This window comes from Oikopleura dioica, chromosome 1 (assembly GCF_907165135.1).
Source record: "Oikopleura dioica chromosome 1, OKI2018_I68_1.0, whole genome shotgun sequence".
NCBI lineage: Eukaryota > Metazoa > Chordata > Appendicularia > Copelata > Oikopleuridae > Oikopleura > Oikopleura dioica.
This window is the reverse complement of record NC_137291.1, coordinates 11,514,392-11,530,257: the sequence shown is the minus strand read 5'-3', so window position 1 is coordinate 11,530,257 and position 15,866 is coordinate 11,514,392. Positions and strand designations below refer to the sequence as shown.

Genomic DNA, 15,866 nt, shown 5'->3' with positions numbered 1-15,866 from the left:
TATCAATATCAATAATACGATATATTATTTTAAGTATAACTGGCGAATTGTTCAAGGGCCAATATTTTGACAACTTTCGATTGCTTATTGAGTGATAATTTTCTGCCGAAAACTGAAGGACGGATCAAGCTGCGGATGTGTCAGGTGAGAATCGAAAGTCGTTTCTCAAGGATAAATCTCTTATCAAATCAAAGGGACATTTGCAATGTCGGAAGGAAAAAATATTTATGAGTTTCCATTAGTACTTCAGAGAGCACTCGCACACGATTATCATTTTTCCTACGCACGGCGGAGAATTTGCACTATTTGGGCTGAATACGCGCGCTTCATGCTGCGCGACACCGGCTTCACACTGAGTTACTCCACTGATTTAGACCGGATATAAGCAAAATTTGAAGACCATGCGAGCAATGCCCTGGTCAAAATTGAATGCGCTGTTCGATGAGGGTATTTATAACTTCAAGTAACAAGTATTTTAGGAGCTGATGCCTTTTGAAAACAGCTTTGTCGATTTTCGACAATCGCTTCAAACAAGAAAGCATAAAATTTATTTATGATAACGAAATTTGATCATAAATGTTGCTTGAAAAGGAAGTTCATAGACCAAAGATGGATCTATTTATACCTGAAGAGAGAATCTGACAATCTAAGATTCTCTTGTTTTTAGCGCCACAGTGGCCGCCACTGAAAAATCGCCCAAAAAAGCCGCGCGAGCTCGTAGCGGGTGGTCCCTTAACAGTTCTCTTTAGAACTGGGCATAATGTATAAAATACTCATGAGTCATGACTAATTTAAAATTGAAATTTTATGCTTTTGAGAATTTATCGTTTAGCAAACTTATTTTTTTCGAAATAAAGAGAACTTTTTTATAATGTGTTTGTATTTGAGACAATTTAACAGATTTATTGGATATAGAAGCTTTTTCTTTCGAATATCTTCATTGCAAGATCCCGCGTTTAGTAAGACCAGTCGACGTTAGCCCACTCGGCGTTAATGGCAGCCCATTCATCACCGAACGCTTGCCAATCAAGCTGATGTCTCTCGTTCATTTCAGCAGTCTCATTTTGCCATTGTGCCATGGCAGCGTCGAAATCAGCCTGGATCTGTTGTTGCTCAAGTTGTTTGTCCTGTCGTTCCTTGAAAAATATGTTTAATTTTCTAAAATTAAAGGGTCACGATTTTTAGCTTGGGAAAGATTCAGAAAGCATTCCTATTCTTGATTACACTCTTAGTAGAAATAAAATACTTACAGCTTCGTGAGCAGCTCTGGTAGCATCTTGATCGGCGTGCAACTGAGCAGTGGCAGCTTCGATAGCCTCAACAGCAGCAACGCAGACTGGGCCCTGGCATCCTGCAGAAGCACTTCCAGCAGCAGCACCATCAGCTCCGTACATACGAGTCTCGTTGCCGAGAGACTGAGCAGTGGCGGCAGCGGCGAAAATGGCGAAAAGTTTCATTTTTGGTCGATTACTTTTTTTTCTCTGTGAAAATATGGCCGCGTTTTCTGCTTTTATAGCGCTAGAACCGCATGTAGAATGCGCGCTTGGCGTGTTTGTGGTGTGTTTTTAATCTTATCTCGAGTTATGCGTTAAGCTCAAGTAGCAATAACCGAATTTACGTAAGTCGCGACTTTAGAGTGCTCGTTATAAACGAACAGTTCGCATTTTTCTTCGTAAATGGGTCATTTTCGACAAAATTTTTAGCTTTTTTAGACTCTGATGGCCATTTATTGCTGCGATTGATGAAATAGTAACATTAGTTTTTTAATAAAATATAGCGTTTATTGAAACGAGGAGTGTTTATGCATGTCTAGCTTTTGTTGCAGAGAATAATCTTTTTGACCTTGGACAGGAGGCTTTTTTCTTTCTTGGCATTTTGCTCGACGATCTCCATCGCTGCTTCTTCGGAGGTTATGTTCGTTTGAGTAGCGATTTGCGTTGCGATTTTGCCTTTAGGAACAGTTGCCAGCGACTTTTTCCGGTCCATCGATGAAGACTTGCTGCATAATGTTGAGCTTGCAGCGCTTGTTAGTTCACTGTAAATTGTCGATTGTTCACTTTTGATAAATTCTTACCTTGTGACTGATGCTTTAATGCTCGTAGTGAGCTCTAAACTTGAGCTCTCACTTCCGATGATCTTGTTGTTGATGAAGCTTTGATACGACTCTTGGTTTTTGAATATATCCTTTGTATTATTATTTTTAGATATTCGCTTGAGCAGATCCGTCTTATCGTCGCTCAGCATGATTTCGCCGCCCATTTCAGCTTCTTCGCCAGCTATCTCGCATAAATAGGCATAACGCACAAAAAATCGACTTTTTATCTGAAAGTCGTAGGAAGCTAATTTTCACCTATCATATAGATCTTTGCGCTCTGACAACATTTCAACAAAAAAAAAATTTCAAAAATTTAAAATTTAGTACTTTTTTAGTACCCCAAAGTTGCCAAAAAATTGATTTTTCGTGCCATCCAAGCTTTTGAAAAGTCATTTTTGGTGTTTTAGTTGCTCCCAAAGTTTCAAACTTGTATCTATTACAGGGAAAAAGTTGATTTTTTTGTGCGTTATGCCTACGCATAAATCTTCCAAAATTCCCTCTTCGACAACTAAAAATTACAAGTGAGAAACAATTACAAGAATTTTATCTTTTTGTTGACTTCGTTAGTAGATCATATGATTTGTATCAAACGTTTTCGTTTATTGAATAAACTTCATCAGGATACTGTGAACGAGAAGAAACAGAGGAAAAGAAATACTTTCATGTTGAGAGAGCAGTGTGAAATTGCTAACTGAGGAAAACAAAATCAAAATATGGCTGTTTTTAGTCGAGCGCCAAGGTAAACTAAAAACTAAAAAATAGCCATATTTTGATTTTGTTTTCCTCAGTTAGCAATTTCACACTGCTCTCTCAACATAAAAGTATTTCTTTTCCTCTGTTTCTTTTCGTTCACTTTTTACTTTAGTATCCTGATGAAGTTTATTCAATAACGAAAAGTTTGATACAAATCATATGATCTACTAATTACAAGAATTGTCGGGACTTACCAAAGTTAAAATTCGGCGCAACACTAGCTCTTCTTACGGCTCTATCGCTTCTATCTCTTAGAAAAGGGTCAGTAACTCGTTGAAAAATCTAATGATAATAATAAGAAAAAAACTAAAATAATGATTTTTACTATTGACCCGTTACTTATTGCATGCATTTCTGAGAGAGTTTTCCTCTTTTTCGACTTTTGTACTGGCGGTTTTATGAACGTATCTGATAACAAATTCTGGGAAGGCATCACTTCGTGAAGGTCGTTGCTGATGAAGTGTCCATCGATTGACTTTCGGCGGCCCCTTTTTTGCTGCGCTTGTTCTTCCTCCTGACTGCTCATCTTTTCTGTGAACTAAAGAGGGTTGATTCGACTTTCGAAGTTTGATTTAAAATCAACGAAAACCGGCTCAACCTTCCCCTGAATCAGGCCCCTTTCAAACTGACTGACTGATGCCCGGACAAGCTCCACAACAACTGGTGTTCTAGAAACAAAGATCTTCCACATTCATAACTTAGCGGTGTTTGCAAGTTTGATCCGATAGAATTACAGTAAACTGCCAACAACTCCCTCCCAATCTTCTGACGTGTGGATACTAACAGAACAAATATTCAAACATCATTCGCAAATAAAATTTGAGTCCAAGCCTATTCACAGAGAAGCACCGAAATTTTCGCGTGAAAAAATGGAAGAAAAATCAAGAGAGGCAATGGCTCGAGGAGAGCAAGAAATTATCAATAGAGTTTCAGCTGATCAGCCGGCAGTTACTGAGGCGCCTCCTGCTTACAATCATGTTCTCGAGCAAAAACAGGCAGAAATATATTCAAATGTTCCACCAGTTCAACCAGTCTTGACCCAACCAATGCCCGATCAACAGTTTTTGGGTCCAATTTGTAAAGAATAATAATCTTTTTAATGGATTTCATCCAGTTGAACCACAAATAAGCCAATAATCCACGGTGTACCAGACTTTAGCCACGGTCTGTTCAGCTGCTTCGATGAATTTGGTCTTTGCTTGAAAGCAACTTTTCTTCCCTGTCTTTCATTTTATGAGATTCAGCAGCATGTCGATCAAAACCGAGGAATGTTTTCAGCGGGAAAATGAGATCTTTCATAACTTATGAATCATAAGCTCACTTAAAAAAACACCAAAAAGTTACAACTCAAACGGCTCTTTACAGTTTGGGGGAGATCACTAACTATACAATGGTGATGTCTCAGGAATGTTGCATAACTTCACATGGATGCTACATTGCTGCTGGAGTTTTTGAATGGATTGGAACATTTGTAAGTCAATTATTCAATTTTGAACGGATTTCATCATAAATTCGAAGCTTGCTGCTTTTGTCCTTTGCCAACAACGACAAGAAATCATGCGAAAATCATCGATTCCGACGAATTACTTTAAGTAAGAGCAAAATTTTGAGTGCACTTCAAAGGAGTTTTAGGGACTATTTGACGGCTCTCTGTTGCTACTGCTGCGTCCTGGTTCAACACGAACGTCATGTGCGATCTGCCGCATATCAGAGATAGTTTTCCTCTTTATTACAATTCTCAATAAAACACAAGTTTTTTACTCAACATTCATCTGGTTTTTGAGCTCGTCTGGCTTGAAAACTCCTCTCTCAGTAATGATTCCTTCGATCAATTCCGCCGGAGCCACGTCAAATGCTGGGTTCCAGACATTGATTCCTTCAGCTGCAATTCGTTTCCCGCCTATTTTAGTCAACTCTTGAAAAATGCTCATTTTTGTCTTCGCTTTTAAGTTCTACCTTTTGGAGATCTTTCTTCAATCACAATTTGATCTCCACTTTCACAGTTGAAATCAATGGTAGTGAAAGGAGCAGCAATGTAAAACGGGATTTTGAAATGCTTCGCAACAACGGCAAGTTGAAAAGTCCCAATTTTATTGGCACTGTCGCCATTTTTCGCAACTCTATCAGCTCCAACAACAATGCAATTTATGCCTTTTTCTTTTATCGCAGCACTGACCATCGAATCGGCAATCAACGTTGCCGGGATTTTTTCATAAACCAGCTCGTACGCTGTCAGACGCGACCCTTGATTATAAGGGCGCGTCTCAGTACTAAAGATGGATCAGCTGTGGATTAAAAATATGCAATGATAATAACCAGAAGACATGGTAAAGAGCTTTGTCTCGATAGAGACTTCTAATGACGCCTAGAGCAGTTCCGTATCCAGCCGTAGCTAGCGAGCCGGTGTTGCAATGAGTGAGGATTGTAACTTGTTCGCCAACGATCTTTCGAATCTCTTCAGCGCCGTGGTCACCGATAAGCTTGTTGGTCTTGATGTCAGCTTCCATCTCCGATTCAAGCTTGGCAAGGAGCCTCGTCTTTGACGCTTTGAGATCTCCTCTAACTAGCCAGGAATCAACTTGAGAGTATCTTTGAGCTGCTTCTCTGAATTTTTCCGTAACAAAAGGAAGCTCTGTTTATAATTCCTACGTCATGTTTACAGCAGTTGGACGGGCTGAAACAAGTCTGTTGAACCCATCAACAACGAAAGTTTTCAATAAATTTTCGTCTTCGAACTCTTTTCTATCAACTTGCTTTTGGTTTGTCAAAGATTTCTAGCAAGAAAAGCTGCGATATAAAAACGATCCTTCAATGGCTACACTTAGACATCCAACAATTGCGATCGCCGGTGCCCCACGGACATTCATCTGCTTGATCGCCCGCTAAACCAAGTCACGTGCCGATTTTTTTCGTTGTTAATCAACTTACATAACCATCCTCGATCGTCCTTATTCTGATGTACTCAGAAATCAATGGGAGCTTCAGCTGATCCAAGATCTCCAAGCTTCCCCGCTCGTACTTTATTGCTTCCAAGCTCATGATCTCTCTTTCTCTAAATTATCGAACTCTTCTTGAAATTATGCGTCATCGAAATCAAATAGTTGAACAAACAAAAGCCGTAACAATCAGGCGAGGCAGGGTATTTTTGAAAGCAAGTTGTATTTATACAAGTAAAAAGAGTCAAATACTAAAGTTTGAAGTGGTCATTTACAAGTGAAAAAGCAGAACTGTACATTAATTTTTTTCATAATTATAAAAACTCGTCTTGTTGATTCTCGTTTAACGTAATCTTTTTTTGGCGATGTTTTTCTTTGAGTTTAAAATGCCTTGTTGAAAGCATTGAAAGCCTGGGCGACTGCAGCTTCTCCGTGACCAGCTCGGCCGTCGACGTAGCCATCGAATTCGACATAACGACGCTCACCGAAGATGTAGCCGGCTGAGTTCATGCGCAAGAATGAGAAGACCTAAGAATTATAAGAAAATGTGTCCATAAATTTTTTCTCGATTTTAGATCATTCGATATCAAACCTCCATGTAGTCATCATTAACAGTCTTTCCGCCTTGAACGTCGACTTTGCACGATCTTGGCTGGAAGTCGACTCTGGTCGCACGAAGAGTTCCGTCCAGGTTCCACTGACGGGTGTTAGAAGGGCCGTAGCACTCTCCGCCCCAGACGATGATCTCTCCCTTGAGCTGTCCGGCGAGGAAGCCCATTCTGGGATGTTTGATTCGACCGGCTTCGTGCCAGGCGGATCGAAGATTTTTCTTGTGCCAAACTCGGTTGCAAGCGGGAGCACCTTCGACGTCGCAAACTGGTGTGCACTCGGAGTAGTCGGCAACAGCGGTTTCGTTTCCGTGGATGATTGGCTCATCAATCCCTGGATAGGATGGCTCAGCACCTGGGCAGTATTCTTTCAACTCATCCGCATAACTGAAAATATGGATACCGACGCGATTAGTTGTTTTGGTGTACCTTTCATGATCAGAACCATAAGTTCCGTCAGCTCTGGGTACTTCCAAATAGTCGATTTCCGGCCGGAAGCCAGCTCCTCCAGGAGTTTGTTTTGGTCCTGATTGGCCGGAAATATTCATGATGTAACAGATGCATCGGTTGTCCTAGAAATATTCGTAGATTACTTGAATTCACAACATTTAAAATTACCGAATTTTTAGTTTCTTCAACGGAACAAACTCGTGGTCGTCGAGGAATCGTCTTTTTTGAGCCTCGTCGGACGTAGGAAAAGTCCTCGGTTCCAGTTCCAGGCTCAAAGCACATGACAAAGCTCTCAGCTCCCTTTGTTTCACGGGGCAGATACGGCTTTCGACACCACTTTCCTTGGACACCTGTGCATCCCCATCCTTCAGCAAGAGCAGAATCAATGGACAAATCAAACGGACCGCTTGGTGTGTCCGAGAGATGGAATTCTTCAAAGGTCTGAGGGAGTGAAGTGGAGATTCGCGATTCAATACCGTTTCCGAATGGATATCCAATTTTTTCCGGAAGAATTTCACTTCCGGTAAAACCAGAGTATTTCGATCGAGCGTCTCCGAGAATGTCGTTTCGAGTCCATCCATTTGGATTGAAAACCCAAACGTCTTTCAAGTGCGAGTGTTTGGTGCAACCTTCAACGTTGTATTTCTTGTTCAAGTTTCGTCCCGGCAAATCAGCGGATGGGGCCATGAGACCTCCGATCACCCACAATCCTTGGCTTGTGACTACTGTTCCGAAGTTTTGTCTGTAGTTGGGAAGCTGATCTCTGGTCCATTGGGAAGAGTCGGCTCCATTGGCGTTGTACATGAGGCATTGAGAACCATCAGACTTTTTGTATGGGTAAGGGAACTCGGAACCGTCTTCGACTCGCCAGAGTTGCTCTGTAGCGGCAGTGACATCAAGTGACATCAGACGAGAGAACTTTCCTGAACCGACGTACGCTCGGTTGCCCATCATACCACAAGCAGGTTGACCTGGACCATGGTACTCCTTGACAGTCTCTCTGAAGATGGGACGGATGGTATTCGGCAAGCCCTGGGTCTGCATAATATCTCGATAGTGAACTGGGCCGAGGATGGGTGAGTAGAGGCTCGAGTCCATTGGGTATTTCCATCGGAGCTCTCCGGTCATCAAATACGAATCGCCCTGGAACATCTGATGTGTTTGGAAGAGCGCATCTTCTACGTCGGGAGAATGGAGCTGAGTCTGTCTGTAGAAAGTGATTGTCTTTCGAATAGCCAAGTTATACTGTGCCCACTGTTCTTCAAAGTCAGTGTTTTCTTCGCTTGACCAGAGTCCCTCGAGGCCTTCGACGGTAATACCATCGTCGCTTTGAACGAGTCGGTGTCGGCAAAGCTCGAATTTCTGGTTAACCCAGTTGCTTCCGTCGTAGAAATCAGCATCAATCGTGCAGTAAGAATTGATCCATCGAGGATTGGTAGGACCTCTACCCATTTGGCCGTCTCGGCACTGTCCTTCACAATTCAAAACAGAAGTAGAGGGGAAGTCAGGCCAGTCGTTGTGTCGCATGCAACCAGAAAGTCCCTCGCAGCTTTCTTTGGTATCATTCATCCAGCTACCGTCAGCGCCGATCCATTGACCTTCATCCTCGATTCCGTTGGCACCCTTTTTCCATTCATAGACGAATGTTTTGTCGTCCCAAATGTCGAAGAATTGACCTGGGCGTCCACCGACAACCATGACTTTGTTTTCGTCGATGTTCATCATGCAGTTGTAGAACTTGGCCTTGTGAGCAGATGGAGATGGGGCCGGAATCTTTTGAGGAGCGTGGATGACTTTGAATTTGTACGGGCTCTCCGATTCAAGACTAAATGATTGATGAAGAGGCGTGCCAAAAGAAAATGAGCAGAAATATATAAATCAACTCACCCGTAATATTGATAATGGGGTTTCGGAAGAGGGCCAGTTGGGACAGGTTGCGAGTTCCAACCACCACCGTACAAAATCAGATTATCTTTATAGTCGGCCGCAACGTTACGTTGATCAACGGCAATGCAACCGTTATTCGTTCCATAACCAGCTTTTCCGAGTGGTAAAAGTCCTAAACAACGATAACACACCTGTGGTCGATTTGAATAAGCTTACCTTCGCCAAATCGGCTTGAATCTGGCACCGTTGGCCACTGACAGATGCAGTCGTATCCAAACTCAGCTTCTGAGTTGAGCCTGCATTCTGAGCCACTGGCACATCGATTATGCTCGCAAGGATTGTGGCAGGCCATTGATCCCTCGTTCATGATTTCTTCATATTCTTCCAAAGACTTTCCTGCGAAAACTCTTCTGCTGTACTTGAATTTCGAATAGAATGTTGGTCCCTTGCCCAAAGCAGCATTGTGAGTTCGTTTTTGAAATTCACCAAGTTCGGGGTTGTATTTCCAGGCAGCAGCGTAGGGGTTACCGAAAGCCCGGGTTTCAGTGTGACGATCACCGGAAGTTGGGCATCGGCAGACGTCTGTATTTGGAAATCCTCTGGAGCCGGATGAGTCGCAAGTAGCTCGGAAATAAGTTCCCATCATGTTGCATGGATTCAGAGCGACTGATTTAGGAGCGTGGCAAAGATCCTTGTAAGCGTACCAAGAGAAAGCTGCAGCTTTTCCAGTAAAAGTCTCACCTGCAGCTTCTTTTTCTTCTCGCTGAGCTTGGAGGTAGGCAGCATCTCGAGGCTGGCCATCTTCGTGGCATCGTTTGTTGAAAAGATAGCAATTTCCCTCAAGTGGATTTCCCTCTGCGTCGTTTCCGTAAAATCGCTTGACATCGGGAGCACCAACGCGTTCAGACTTGAAGAACATGACCGACAAGCAATCATCTTTCTCTTCCAACTGGCAGATTCTCATACATTCAGCAAATGTGAATCTTGGATTGTGGAAAGAAGGCTCTTGAGCAGATGAATCCAAATTGATCACTTTGTAGGCTTCGTCAATATTTCTGCAGCCACCTTCCCAATCTTCAAGAGTTCTTGTGAAACCCTCGGTTTTAGCAATGTTCCACATATTTCGGATTTTGAACTCGCGTTGTCCCGCTCTTTTCCATCCGGTTCGGCCGTGAGTTCCTGGCAAGCATTGACCAAGTTGGCATGTTTCTTCTTCCATTTCACCGCCTTCTGGGCAGAATTCTAGGGATGCGCCGACAAAAGGAATTGCATCAACGTATGAAACTTCGCTGCAAAGTCCATTTTCGTCCGGGTTAGTGCATTGTCCACAAGCTCTGAAGCGGGATCGGAAGCCAGTGCCGCCGCAAGTCTTTGAGCAAGTGCTCCAATCGCCCCAAGAAGTCCATCCGTGTCCTGGATCTTCCTCGTCTCCCTCACCATTAGTGATATCTTCGCAGACGATTAGCTCTCCATCGTCGTTGGAGTAATTGCAAGGCCGACTTTCATGTTCAGTTGAGCCACTTTCGAGCACTCGAGATCGTTTTATAACGCCTTCTCCACAAGCCGGAGCCGGAGTTTGACGGCACTCATGGTATCCCCAGCTGCTCCAATGACCGTATTTGAAATCCGGATCAACCGACAAGCTTGCATCAAGTTCTGCGAAGCTATTTGCTGAATATTTTTCGAAGAGACCTTCCATATATGCGCCTTTGACATGGAATGAAGATCGCGGATCATTGAGATTCTGCGCAGAATGTTTACATGTGAGGCTTTTCATGAAGTGGCAAGTGTACTCTGGATGGCCGAGAATGTTTGTGTCGAGAAATGTGAAGGCGTTGCACTCGGAATCGTTGGCACATTCGGTTGCACAGGCGCGGTACCAGTCTCGGCAGCCGTTGGGAATGACGATTCGCTGCTCCCCGTTTTTATGCTGATCGTGACAGAGACCATCTTCGCACTCGACGAAGCACTCTCCGTTGATGTTACATTTGTTCCAACTCTTGTACGCTCCCTTATCGCAGTACCCATTCGATCTAGTCATGATTACGTCTTCGCCAAAGTGTCCTTCGATGGAGTTCTTTGCTGCTTGAGGATTTCCACGGATCGGGTCAATCGCTGTTCCGAAATAGACGCGCTTCCCACTTTCTGGCTCAAGAAACTGGAAGGTCTCCAGTAGAGCCAAGTCTGAAGCCCGATCGAGAACACAAGAAGTAAGAACTCGAGGACTGAGCTGTGAAATTCTCTGAGCTTCATTTGCAAGCGCACGGCTGTGGTTTTTGCTCCGTCTCTCGTGACCTAAAATAATGAAATCAATTTCGAAGGCTGGCAACTACTGGCGGGGGAATACGGTAAGGTTAAGCCGGATCAAGAGAAATTGATTTGATTTTATGACGTAAACTGACAACCGGTTGGAAAATTTTTAAATCCACTTACGAGAGAGAGTCTCTTTTCAAGCGAGATAAAAAATAGCAGTGAGTGAAAATTCTCAAAGTGACAACGCGGCTATAACTGGGGAGTTAAGGTCCTCTTGTTTATCTCTGATACTTACGTTTTCTAGCGTCTGTTCCTCCTAAAAGGATCAGTGAAATCACTGAAGCCTTCATTTTCTTTTGTTTTTTTCTTCGTTCTTATTCGTGTTGTTTTCAATAGATAACTTTCTTTATAAAAATTTATATTTCTTAATCACCTTAGCCACGGAGACGTGACAAGAGATCTTAAGAGTACCTTTGAACGCGCGCGCATTCCTTATAAAGTCCGATTTTTGGCGCAAGAGAGCGTGCGCGCGCATAGCGCTCGCGTGGTTTTCATGATCAGGGATCCTCGTCATGAAATTATGCTTGACGTTGGTCTCGTATTTGATCTCCCTGGTCGAAATCTAGACAGACAAAATACAATCGCCTGTCTTCTCTTGAAATTTGTTGAATTTCAGGGAGAATTTTTTATTCAAAAGAATTGATGGATTGTTGATTCTTGAGGACAAAAATGACCATGGTTGAAATAGATATTCATAATCGCTAGTTTTGAGGTTTCCTTGGTCTTTGAAAAGAAGCTCTCTTATCCAATTTTTCTTCGGAACTTTTCATTTTTATCTTTAGTTATTGTTCAAAACTGTAACGTGGAGCCCGAATTTCTAGTCGCCTGTAAAAACTTAGAGGATGTTCTACGCAGAGAAGACTTGTAGTGCAACAAGACGTGTCAAGTTCGACGAGAAGCCATAACGCGCATATCAAATTTGTCCGCCGAATGTTCTCCAGAAACCAGAAATAACAGCTTCTGAAATCAAATTTGAGGTTCCATCCCCGTCAGGCTCGTTACGACCCGCCGTTTTCGTAGTTTTCCCGGACCGTCAATTTGCGTACACATTATCTCATTTCAAACTTGGCACTTGTTTCCCGTTCTTAAATCCCTTTTCTTTGCTGACAGCTATTGATGGAAAAACCAGTAGCGAACCACTTGCCAGTGACTCTAATTACTGAGGGTTGATCTTCCAACATCCCAGGTGAGTGGCGACTCTTAGAGATCATTATCTGTTCATCATCGGTGGACTTGAGGGTTCTTTCGAGTTCAAAAATTTTGTTTCATCTTTATGCGACTGACACCCTTAGTAGAAGCACCACTGGATGGTAGTGCGCTTCTATAGAGAAAGAAACCCGCATTTCTCATAATTTCTAATGAATCGATAAGTTAATCGAACTCTTCGATAGTTCTTGGTTTCCCACACGCACTAACCTCATTTCCCGACCACATTCGCGATAAAACCGAATTCTAGCATATTGCCTAATCTTCCGACAGGTTCATCTGAAACCTTAAGTGTCTACCTTAAGCCCTAGAAAAGGAGATAAAGCTTACGTGTGTATTCCCTCCGTGGCAAAATTGCATTACCGCTTTTGAGCCGAAACAAGTGTACAGTAATGGAAGTTCCACAACGAAACACCCGTGGAATTTAATTCTATTGTATAAGTCCCAAACTTGCGCTTTCTTTAGGGACGTGGTATTTTCTGAAACGTTGGGTTTTTTCTTCAATTTCCGCTGAGATAGCTTGATGTTTTCAGTAAAATATGTGATGTGATGTAAGAAAATAAAAAAATTAACGATGAATCCAACTTTGCGCTTTGAGAAAGCAGTTCGTTTTAAATGAATCAAGGGCTAATCCCCGATTAGTTTATGGAAAAATACTGTTACATGAGTAAAAAAGTTATTAGTAATAACAGACTTGCGTACTTTATTTCTCAAAAACTACAAAAAAAAATGTTTCAAACCAAAATTTAGACTTTACATCACGAATTCTGTTGAAAACGTGTCCACTCTCCTACTTTTTCGTAATCATAATTACACTTACACTATTGCTCACCATATATTTACAATCTCACTTGACTAATAACTTATTATTAGTAATAAGGCATTACATGCACAGTTTGATATTTTTTCGGTCAAGTAGTGTGTACTCCAAATTGCGGAAAAGCCAGATAATATGTTGGCAAAAAAAAAACGCGAAAGATGAAGATATGCAGAATTTTCGACAAGTTGCATCAAAGATTACTCGTGAAAAGAAAATGTTCATGGAACTTTTTCGCCAAGTTTAGAAACTGCCCGTTTTATGTAAGTCTTTTTGACTTACTATAAAAGCTACGCGATTATGGTCGAACAGAGGTTTTAGTTCAGTGTAAGGCCGATGTGGTAGGAAAGAAACACGCGCTGGAGATGCTCCAAAAAGACTACTTTTTGTGCTTACGTAATCTAACTGTATTCGGCATTTTCGCGCACAGTAAAGTTAGAGGCTTTCTGAATCATTCTGGGCGTTGGTTTCTCGCTTGTTTGCCCCCGTCTGAAAAGAAAAATTAGAAGAAAAAAAGAGTCAATTTTGAACTTGCTTGCTCAGTAATTCGAGCACGGGCACGTCCCGACTACTGAGTTTACTTCGAGGTCAGCGCCAGTCTCTCTTACCGAATTGCTGGTCTCGCACCGCCGTAAAATGAAACGGAGCGTTTTCGGAACTGGCCTTCTGTACAGGAGCCTTCGGGAATCTGTTCGTGGCACTTTTGGTTGATCGGAATCCTTAAAAAACGGGTTAAAAACGGCGATAAAGATATTCATTCTGAGAAGAATTTTCGGATAAACATCCAAAAAATAGTAACCTGTTATCAACAGGGCCGGTTTGAAGGCGAATATCATGGATCGTGTAAGCTCTGACACGGGGGGTCTGGCTCGTGGCTCTTTCCTTCGCTGGCGGGTCCTTGAATCTTGTTTCGATTACTTTCTCAGTCATTGTTTTTTTTTAGTTCTGAAAGATAGAGTTTGCGTTTAAAAAGTTCTCAGAAAATTTCAGAGAAGTAGAAAAATGCGGGTCTCTTTCTTTCTCTATCTCTCTGCGTGGAAGTTACTTGAGGTTAACTCGAATACGATGATTCAAAGAAAGATCAAACAAACGGTCGCCCGGAGTATCGCATCATGTGCAAGCCCGCCGGAAAATCGCACGATATCGCTCTTTTCAACTCGCGAACTCTCACACTCGTTCTCTATCAAATTTGATAAGAGGCGAACTTTTCATGCAATTCCCAGGCCTATTCACAGAAGAAAACAAAAATTAACTGCAGCAAAATTTGATAAATAATGCATAATTTTTTGGAAATAAAGTACAGTTCTGATGAAGATTCTCTTCCGTAAAAACTATTCAACTGAACAACCAATCAATTCAGCAGTTACGTAACTAAATACGTTCTAGAAGCTTTGGAACATACCTTTTCGTATATCAGACATTAAAGGTTCATAGGCGCATTCAGACTCTGCAGCTCTTCAACTTCAGCAAGGGAACACCTCATCACTTTGTAAAAACGCACCTCATCAGCTCTAAACCATCTCCAGGTTGGGCAAGACCATTTCGTGAATAAAATTTGAAACCTCAGACAAGCCTCAATTAAGCGCTTTCCTACCTCAGTGGAATTTCGCCATACGTAACTATGTTTTCTTAATCAACTCTTCTCCTTCTGGATGTCGCTAAAAGCTGTATCGCCAAAAATGTCAAGATGTCAGTCAAGGTTCAAAAATTTCAAAATATTTTTCGATCTTCAAAGAATTATTTCAAAGGTGCGCATTTATGAAGATCAAGATATGTACATAATGTACAATTTGTACAAATAGAGATAATTCATGTTAGACTCAAACTTGAAATTCCCAGTTCCATTTACATGTTAAATGACTCGATTCTGGGACCCCGAAGGACCGTTGCTATTTTCACTACAAATTTATAGGTTGACCTAAAGAGTGGCCGATTAGATATTAATAATATTCTGAAAATTAGCTATTGTTTGCTTATTAAAAATATCATCGATATCTTTTTATTGTTTGAATTAATTATTTTGGTTTGACAAATTCTACGTTCTAAAATGTTTTCCGCGATGACTTTTGCAAAAGTTTTTTTAGGACTAATCTAGAAATTCGTGTTTTTAGGATACATAAACGTTGTTCAACCCTTTTATTTAACGCAAAACATGTTACGTTGTCTTCAGATTAGCAATTTTCTAAAGCATTAATTCTTAAAATCCTGACTCATCCCATCTGTGGGTACACAACTCAGCGTGTGTTTCTGGTCTTCTTCATCGGATGAGCAAAACCTCATTTTGAATAATCCGCTGGCAGTTTACGTAGACTAGGTTAGTCCAGACAACTTTCAGATTTGAAGAGCTGGCATGTTTTTGGATGACACGCTTCAAAGTTTATTCAGGGAACTTTCTAACTACCGTACAGCGACTCGAGTCAGTAAGAGGTAAGATAAATCAGCCGCAGTTTTGGAATCACTTCCTGCTTTCTTTTCGCCCTGCCTCGCTCTGATGACATTTTCACGGCAAAACTTGTCATATCGGTTCTCGAAAAAGCAACTTTTCATTATCAGGTGAGCTGTTCTTTTCAAAATTCTATAAATCTGAAGTGCCGACGCGTATAAAATTGCTAGGACGGCCTGCTTGTTTTGCTTACCTGTCTACCGTTAACAAATTGTAACACGAAAAATGATCGAGAAAAGGCTTTCATGATATCTAGGCCAAGTGCCGTAAAAAATTCAACAAGGAATTTAGTTGCAATGCGAAAATAACTGTCTAGTGGCTGAATAATGTGCTCTAAATAATAAGCGATAATTCATCG

The 15,866-nt window shown here is 41.7% G+C and overlaps 5 protein-coding genes and 1 long non-coding RNA gene across 7 annotated transcripts; 1 reads left to right on the top strand and 5 right to left on the bottom strand.

Annotated features, from left to right (window-relative positions):
- Window positions 1–852: 852 nt before the first annotated feature.
- LOC145710444 (uncharacterized) lies at window positions 853–1,479 on the bottom strand. The gene is made up of 2 exons (XM_081788236.1): window positions 1,251–1,479; window positions 853–1,136 (listed from the first exon to the last, which is right to left on the bottom strand). Exons 1-2 carry the CDS (start codon window positions 1,455–1,457, stop codon window positions 957–959), a joined length of 387 nt encoding a protein of 128 aa, XP_081644362.1. The 5' UTR covers window positions 1,458–1,479; the 3' UTR covers window positions 853–956.
- Window positions 1,480–1,757: 278 nt separating this feature from the next.
- On the bottom strand, window positions 1,758–3,386 carry LOC145703882 (uncharacterized). 2 transcript variants are annotated; one of them, XM_081781290.1, is made up of 5 exons: window positions 3,181–3,386; window positions 3,043–3,092; window positions 2,580–2,603; window positions 2,075–2,291; window positions 1,758–2,023 (listed from the first exon to the last, which is right to left on the bottom strand). In XM_081781290.1, the coding sequence occupies exons 1-5, from the start codon at window positions 3,372–3,374 to the stop codon at window positions 1,810–1,812; spliced, it is 699 nt and encodes a 232-aa protein (XP_081637416.1). In that variant the 5' UTR covers window positions 3,375–3,386; the 3' UTR covers window positions 1,758–1,809. The 2 variants fall into 2 exon arrangements, with proteins under 2 accessions (XP_081637416.1, XP_081637409.1); XM_081781283.1 differs by having other exon boundaries at window positions 1,759–2,035.
- An 806-nt stretch (window positions 3,387–4,192) lies between these two features.
- On the top strand, window positions 4,193–4,607 carry LOC145697308 (uncharacterized). Its single transcript, XR_014133865.1, has 3 exons — window positions 4,193–4,319; window positions 4,367–4,440; window positions 4,481–4,607. It is a non-coding gene; the product is annotated as an uncharacterized LOC145697308 (long non-coding RNA).
- On the bottom strand, window positions 4,561–5,925 carry LOC145697299 (methylthioribose-1-phosphate isomerase-like). Its single transcript, XM_081774488.1, is given in 5 exon segments — window positions 4,561–4,763; window positions 4,805–5,118; window positions 5,165–5,452; window positions 5,498–5,730; window positions 5,777–5,925. Coding segments are annotated over 5 exon segments (1,104 nt in total). The 5' UTR covers window positions 5,888–5,925; the 3' UTR covers window positions 4,561–4,605.
- A 71-nt stretch (window positions 5,926–5,996) lies between these two features.
- Window positions 5,997–11,435, bottom strand: LOC145697390 (uncharacterized). The gene is made up of 7 exons (XM_081774586.1): window positions 11,278–11,435; window positions 8,946–11,024; window positions 8,730–8,901; window positions 7,011–8,667; window positions 6,822–6,964; window positions 6,377–6,779; window positions 5,997–6,312 (listed from the first exon to the last, which is right to left on the bottom strand). Exons 1-7 carry the CDS (start codon window positions 11,330–11,332, stop codon window positions 6,166–6,168), a joined length of 4,656 nt encoding a protein of 1,551 aa, XP_081630712.1. The 5' UTR covers window positions 11,333–11,435; the 3' UTR covers window positions 5,997–6,165.
- Window positions 11,436–13,466: 2,031 nt separating this feature from the next.
- On the bottom strand, window positions 13,467–14,023 carry LOC145712155 (uncharacterized). Its single transcript, XM_081789843.1, has 3 exons — window positions 13,865–14,023; window positions 13,674–13,784; window positions 13,467–13,554 (listed from the first exon to the last, which is right to left on the bottom strand). Exons 1-3 carry the CDS (start codon window positions 13,993–13,995, stop codon window positions 13,467–13,469), a joined length of 330 nt encoding a protein of 109 aa, XP_081645969.1. The 5' UTR covers window positions 13,996–14,023.
- Between the last annotated feature and the right edge of the window lie 1,843 nt (window positions 14,024–15,866).